The sequence below is a fragment of the Capra hircus genome, unplaced genomic scaffold, assembly GCF_001704415.2.
Source record: "Capra hircus breed San Clemente unplaced genomic scaffold, ASM170441v1, whole genome shotgun sequence".
Classification (NCBI taxonomy): Eukaryota; Metazoa; Chordata; class Mammalia; order Artiodactyla; family Bovidae; genus Capra; species Capra hircus.
The window spans coordinates 1-7,521 of record NW_017198918.1 but is presented as its reverse complement, the minus strand read 5'-3'; the positions used below and the strand labels follow the sequence as shown (position 1 = coordinate 7,521).

The 7,521-nt window shown below is 49.6% G+C and overlaps 1 protein-coding gene across 1 annotated transcript; it reads left to right on the top strand.

Annotated features, from left to right (window-relative positions):
• Positions 1-430: 430 nt before the first annotated feature.
• LOC102183868 (mast cell protease 2) lies at positions 431-1,616 on the top strand (the record flags this gene model as incomplete). The annotated part of the gene is given in 7 exon segments (XM_018045334.1): positions 431-478; positions 480-531; positions 533-562; positions 832-1,060; positions 1,063-1,085; positions 1,463-1,496; positions 1,499-1,616. Coding segments are annotated over 7 exon segments (523 nt in total), but the record flags the coding sequence as incomplete, so codon positions are not given.
• Positions 1,617-7,521: the final 5,905 nt, after the last annotated feature.

The following is a 7,521-nucleotide window of genomic DNA, read 5'->3' as shown; positions in this document are numbered from 1 at the left end:
ACCACTTCCTCCATGCCCTTTTCAAGAACTGGTCCTTTAGTTCCTGGGGACCTGAACCCACCCTTTCCCATGGGAGACAGAGAACAGGGTCCACCTGAGACCCCACCACTCCCCCTCTTTCCTCGGACACCTCTGCCCTCAGAGAGGTGGCCCTCATTAAGGCACCTTGATTAGGAAGTCCTACTGTGCCCTGGGTCCTTCACAGCCCACTCACTCCCTGGCATCTGGAAGACCCTGGAGATTATCTCTGTCCCTGAGAAAACTCTTCCTTGAATAAGCCTGAGCCCTCACATACATGAGTAGTTCAAAATAGGGAGGTGGGAAGAGATCGCTGACCCTGGGAGAGACTGCACACCCCTTTCTCAGAGTGGGCATGTCTCAGCAGATGCCCCACCATCAGCGTTTCACCTTGGCCTTCTCCCTCATATAGGTCTGTAACAGTCACCCTCGGAGCCCAAAACATACAAAAGTAAGAAGACATGGCAGAGGATTGAGGTCATAAAACAGTTTCCTTACGCAAAATATGACCCTTGATGGTCTCCACGACATCATGTTACTGAAGGTGCAAATTCTTCTTCCCTCTTCCCCGCTCCTGTTCTCCAGGTTTCCTTCCCCTCTTTCGTTCTCCAGGCTTCCTTCCCTCTCTCTGTTTCCAGGACTTCTCCTTCAGGTCTCATTACCCTCACACTTTCCCAACCTGCCTCTCACCAGCACCCCTCAGCTCAGCCTCTGGAAGGGGCTCTCATGTGGAGCAGCTGCCCTGTCCCTCCCTGGTTGCCTCCACCCATCCCCAAGCCATTTCCATCACTGACAGCCTTATTTCCTTCACAGTTGGAGGAGAAAGCCAACCTGACACTGGCTGTGCGGACACTCCCCCTTCTACCCCATGTCACCTTCATCTGTCCTGGGAGAATGTGCCAGGTGGCTGGCTGGGGAAGAACAGGTGTGAAGGAACCAGCCTCCAGCACTCTGCAAGAGGTGAAGCTGAGACTCATGGAGCCCCGGGCCTGTAGCCACTTCCCTGCTTTTGACCACAATCTCCAGCTGTGTGTGGGCAATCCCAGAGCACAAAATCTGCTTTTAAGGTGATTCTCAGACTACGGTCTTCCCCACAAATCACTCTCCAGGGAGCAGACACCTTTGGAAGGCGACGGAGTTAGGAGTGTCAGCCAGTGACAAAGTGTGAGACCTCAGGTTGAGGACAGGGGACTGTCTCTCTGCAGATCATCCTCCCTTGGCCCCATGGGGTCTCTGACCAGGGTCTGCTCAGGGTCAAGGGGTGCCTCCAGGGTCAGGGGGTGCCAAGAAGGAAAGAGAACAGCATCAGAGATGTATCACCTCATGAGGAGCCCGTGTTCCTGAGCCTGATGACAGGTCCGATCAACTCAGATTGGGACGACAGGGAGGAGGAGGTGGTTTCCCGGCTCACCTTCTCTCTCTCCCTTTCCTTCTGTTTCAACAGGGAGACTCAGGGGGCCCTCTTCTGTGTGCTGGGGTGGCCAGGGCATTGTCTCCTATGGACTGTCCAATGCAAAGCCCCCTGCCATCTTCACCCGGATCTCCCCTTACTGGCCCTGGATCGATGAGGTCCTGAAAGAGAATTAACCTGGAACCTGGGCCAGCATGAGGGGAAACCAGAGCAGGACTCCGCAGGTTCTCAGGTGCCACTCACCTGGATCTGACTCTGGTTTTCCTCTTAAAGCCCCGTCACATCCCTAATCCTCACGAAGGCCCCTTCAGGTCATAGAATTCCCAATAAATCCCAGCTTCCAGACCTGAGTGTGTGTCTCCTCTCTCTTCTCCCAGCATCAGAAATTCCAGAAGCCTTGAAAGGGGGGAGTGTGATGTGTGTGTGTGAGAGACAGAGAGGATACAGTGAAGAACAATAGGGAGAGAGAGAAGAGAAAGGGGTTCCCTGGAGTGGCAGGACCCCTATGTCCACCTTAAAGAAGAAAGTAGAGCAGATCCTCCCTGCCGTCATCATTAACTTTGAGCCATCTTTAGGGCTCTTCAGAATCCCTACGGAAAATGCTGAGTTGCAGGGTGTTTACAGCATCCTTGGCCTCTTCCCATTAGGTACCATATTAACATTCCATTCTCCTCCAAGTTCTGAATCAAAGATGTCTCTGGGCTTTTCTAAAGTGTCCCCCAAGAATATGTCATGTTGGCGGGGTGGGGGTGGGGTGGGAGGGGTTAGGCAGGGCTTTGTGAAGGAGCTGGGCAGGAATCACCTTCAGCATTTGGTTCACACTGGGCCCTCCTCACTGTCCACCTCGATAAGAAATCTACCATCTGTGCAGCTTTGATGTGGCGATGCAGAGATCTTGTGTCACTGACTTCTGCAAAAGGAATACATGGAGCTGATAAGAGGAGGGACAGCATCACAAGTCCTGCACGAACCACAGCCACAAACGACTGCTCCCAACCACTCTAGCCTGTGTGACCTCCACAACACCAGCGCTGTGAGCAACACAGAAGCAGAGGGTCAGTCCCGTGAGGACAGGGGGGCACTAACTCTATAATCTCGCCCAGGAGTGGAAGAGCCTTGATGTGCAGGATGGAGCCTGCCCCCTGGGTTCTGTGTAATGACCTGCATTGTGGAGCACACCTGAACTGGGTAATAGGCTTGTCCTTCATGCTGAGTGTCAGTCTGAACCCCTGCTTCTGTGTCCTTGGAGACCAGCCCGGAGTCAACAGTCCTGCAATGTCTCCCTGTGGAGCAGATCAGGGACCTGAGAGAGGAGATGGAGCTGCCACCTGGGTGCAGTGAAGCACTGACAGTGTCCTGCCCTGTGCTCCGATGGAGGCCCTGGAAGGCTGCCATCGCCCAGACGGGTCTTACGATGGAGGGGGGGCAGGACCAGGAGCCGAGCTGGCTCAGTCTTTCCCCTTTCATGTCCCCAGGGGGACTCTGGGGTGTGACAATGTAGCCCCCGGGAATTGTCTTCAATGGACAAAATAATGTGTCACCTCCAGGTCCTGTACAAAGTCTCAAGTCTCCTGCCCTGGATGAAGAAAACCATGAAAAGCCTCTGACTGCAGGAACAAGACCATCTTCCCTGGGGCTGATCCAGAATCACACTGCAGGATTGGGTGCCCACAGCTCAGTAACTGTGTCTCAGCTGGCCTCGAAGGCTGGTTGCTTATTTATTCACTGACTCCTATTCACAAATGCTCACTGTGTGTTTAGAAAGGCAATGACAGGATTCTGCTGTTTTCTGTTCCTCTCTCCCCCCTCCACCATGCTCTTCCCCTGAACCCCATGCAAAGTGTCACCCAGGTCTGCTTCCCCACACCTGTCGTCCAGGCCGCGCCCTCCTGCCAGGGCTGAAGCTGAGCACCATCAGGGGAAAACATGAACCTCTCTGGTTCTGGCGTTCAGGGTGTACTCCTTAGCTCCTTGCTCTGGGTACATGGCAGGGAGGAGTGGGTCACACCATGGGTCCCGACACCAAGAGCACAGCCTGGGGCTGCAGCTCCAGGACAGAGACCCTCCTACTGGGGAGGGGGGCTACCTGATCTGACCTTTAACCCCCAGAGCCAGGGGAGCTGGCCCAGAGCAGGGCTGGGTCTCCGAGAATCCCTCGTTCTCATCCAGCCCTCGTTCTCATCCAGCCTGAGTAGGAGTGTTATCACATGCAACTCTAGAACACAGTCATTTCGGTTCTAGCCATGAAGCAAATCTCTGCTCTGCTCACTGGAGCATACTCGGCCCTGGGGGAGGGGGCAGCAGGGAGGAAGAGAAGGAACAGGGCAGCCTTATTTTTTTACCCGTAATGTGCTGTGCTGTGCTTAGTCACTCAGCGCTCAGTCGCGTCGACTCTTTGCGGCCCATAAACTGTAGCCTGCAGGCTCCTCCGTCCTCGGAATTCTCCAGGCAAGAATATTGGAGTGGGTAGCTTTCCCTTCTCCAGGGGATCTTCCAACCCAGGGATTGAACCCAAGTCTCACCACATTGCAGGTGGATTCTATACCAGCTGAGCTACCAGGGAAGCCTACTCTTAATACAGTAGGTAGAAATGTCACTGCTTAAATGGTAGGAACACCCATTTGAAAGGCAGTTAGAATCTGATTCTAAACACTCATCCACTGGATGGGCCAGAAACAGGCTCCCTGTCAGGCTGCAAGCTCCTGCCTGTGCAAACCAAACTGCAGTCTTGGAGGCCCACGTGGTCTGGACAAATGGAGAAGCGCCTCTGCTCTTAGGCTGTCACGGTTGCTGCTCCATAGGGTCCGAGACAACCTAGACTTTCATCCTGGGGAAGGTCTTGGTTTGGAGAGCATGTGAGTTTTGCTGGGCAAGATCTCCCTGTCCTGGTCTCCCCTCGCCAGACGCTTCCGTCTGCCATCCCTCCGGGCTCTTGACTGTGGTGCTGAGCTGCCTGGGAGCTGAGCCTGTGCTCCAGCCCTTGGCTAGTGCCGCCCTACCCTACACACAGCACTGTGCTTCTCTGGGGATGTGTCAACACTCTGGATACGGTTACCCTAAACGCAGGCCCTTTCCCCTCTGGCTGTGCACAAATCACCCAGCAACACAATCTCCTAGTGACCTGGGCACCTTTACAAAGAAGAGCGATGATGACACAGCTTCTGATTTGGAGCTGAAAAAATCCCAAGATTCACTAGGGACCCAGCTCCTTGATTGAAAATACACAAAAGAAAACAAAGAAACAAAAATGTACTGTTTAAAACATGAGCCTAGCCACATATATATTCAGCTCAAGTATAACATTTACTTTGAGGAAATGGTTCTGTTGTTTGGAAAAGTTTAAGAATATTAGTTGCAGACTCTCGTCCTCCTTCAAGAGATGAGGAGACAGTCCAGGAGGGACTTTGAGTGCCTGGAGACCCCACAGAGTTAGGACGGATCCTGGGCTCAGCCAGGTCCCCTTAGAGCCAGGCCAGCAAGAGGACTTCCATGTTTTCTAACCCTGCCCACTGATGACTTCCTGCCATCCCTGGACCAGACAGGAGCCTCTGCTCAGATACCTCCCTCCACACAGAGCGAGTCCCCGGGCTCCCATGGCAGCCGTTCTCTGACAAGTACTCAGACAGCTTCCTGGTGAGCTGTTCTGTCTGCTCATGGGCACAATCAGATGAAGGTGCGTGAGCACCTAAAACATGCTGATTTCTTCAAATCTTCTGGTCTGTGGAAATGTCCTCCATCCCCCACTTTTGAGGAAACAGTCCTTAACTTCTTTAAACATCTTTGCAATGGAAATAAGAAACAAAACAAAATAAAAACATCCCTGGACTTCCCTGGTGGCTCAGTGGATAAGAATCTGCCTGCTAATGCAGGGGGCATGAGTTTGATCCTTGATCTGGGAAGCTTCCGCTTGATTCAGAACAAGTAACTTATGCAGGAAACCTACTGAGCCCACGTGCTGTAACTACCGAAGCCTGTGTGCCTGGAGCCTATGCTCTGCAGCAAGCATAGCCACCACAGTGAGAGGCCTGCACACCTGAGGGAAGAATAGCCACTCTAGAGAATGCCCACATGGAGCAAGGAAGACCCTACACAGCCAGAAATACATACATAAATGAATACAATTGTTAACATATCTGTAATGACCTCCAATGAAACGCCTCTACTGACCAAGGCCTCTCCCACCACTTGTTCCCCCCAGACCCACAAGAAGATTCAGTTCTCAATATACCTGGGGAGAGAACCGCCAGGCCAGCTCTGGGGATGATGGACCTGAAAGGTCAAGCCCTTGCTAGTCTGTTTCGGGAATGTGCTTTGGAACAGGAACGGCTCTGCCTTCCCTGCCCATGTCCGTGCTGCTGTTGGTACCACAGTGGTCTTGCAGGGTTTATTTCCTGTCTCTGTATCCCACGCAACACGACTTTTGGCCAACAAATGCTTTACTGTGAAAGAATGTTGAAGCCATGAGTTCATGTCCCATATCACCCAGAAACAGCTGGCCCGAGAATTGTGTAAGACTTAGTAATGTAGATGGTGGAAAGACAACCACCTTCAAGACTGGGATGCTGTCTTCCAGGATGTGGTATGTGCTTTAAGCCAGCAGTGAGTATAGGGTGTTGTTTCTCTCCTAGCCAGAATACATGGTTCTAGAGACAACGAAGTGACCCAGAGGGTGGCTCTCATTCCTACTATTGCACCTATTAACTCTGTCTCAGAAGGTTTCCTTCTGTCTGTATAACCTTGGACTCTTCTGATTTTTAGAGGCCTTAATTTGTAGGAAAGCAATCAACAGACTGATAAACTTACTATGCAAGTTAGGTGGGTGATGCTAATTGCCGAGGGAAGATGAGATTCCCTGTGTTACATCTTGGTAACTTGGTATTTCCATTCCTATTAGTGATGGTCAGTGAAAGGCTACTTTTAGCCCAATAAACATAAGACCAGTAAAATCCTTCAAGAATAAAGAATCCCATTGGCTGAGACGCTTGAGATAAAGATCCCCTCTGTATGCTTCTCAGATGATAAAATTCCTGTCCTTAATGACCACCCAGTCTCCTTGGTCAAGGATCCTTTCAAATTTACTGAAAAGAGATGATGTGTGTGTGTATGTGTGTGTGTGGTGTGTGTGTATCCATCTGGTCTAATGTTTTATTTAAGACCTTTGTTTCCTTTTTTATCTGAATGATCTATCCATTGAAGTAATTGGGGTGTTAAAGTCCCATATTTTTACTGCATTACCATCAATTTCTCCCTTTATGCTTGTTAATATTATGTGTTTAGGTGCTCCTATGTTGGTTGTGTTATATCTAAAACTGATATGTCTTCTACTTGGATCGATCCCTTGATCGTTATGTAATGTTCTTATTTGTCTCTTGTCACAGTCTTTGTTTACAACATTTTGTCTGATACAAGTATTGCTACCCTGGCTTTAATTTTGTTTCCATTTGCTTGGAGTACGTTTTCTATCCCTTATTTTCAGTCTGTGAGTATCTGTAGATCTGAAGTGAGTCTCTTGTAGGCAGCATTTGTATGAATCTTGTTTCTGCACCCGTTTAGGTATTGCATGCCTTTTTAATTGGCTCATTTAGTCCATTTGTATTTAAAGTAGTGTTGACAGGTATGTACTTTTTGCCGTTTGTTCATTGTTTTTCAGTTGTTTCGTGCTTCTTTTTTTTTTCTTTTTCGCTCTCTTCCCTTGTGATTTGATGATTATCTTAGTGTTACATTGGATTCTTTTCTCTTTTTTCTTTGTGTTATCCAGCACAGATTTTGGTGTGTGATTACCATCAGGCTTATATATATGTATCAATATATATACATCAGTATTCTATAACTGTAATTATTTTCAATTGTTGGCTCTTAAGTTTAACACATCCTTACGACTCTGCATTTTTATCCCTCTCATTGTTCATTTTTTTTGACATTGTACTTTATGGCTTTTTATTCAAGTGTTCCTTAAGTACCTATTGTGGATATAGATGATTTTACTACTTTCATCTTTCCAACTTTCTACTAGCTTTATAAGTGGTTGATAGCTACCCTGAAGGTTGTTGCTGTTCAGTCGCTCAGTCATGTCCAACTCTGCCGCCTCATGG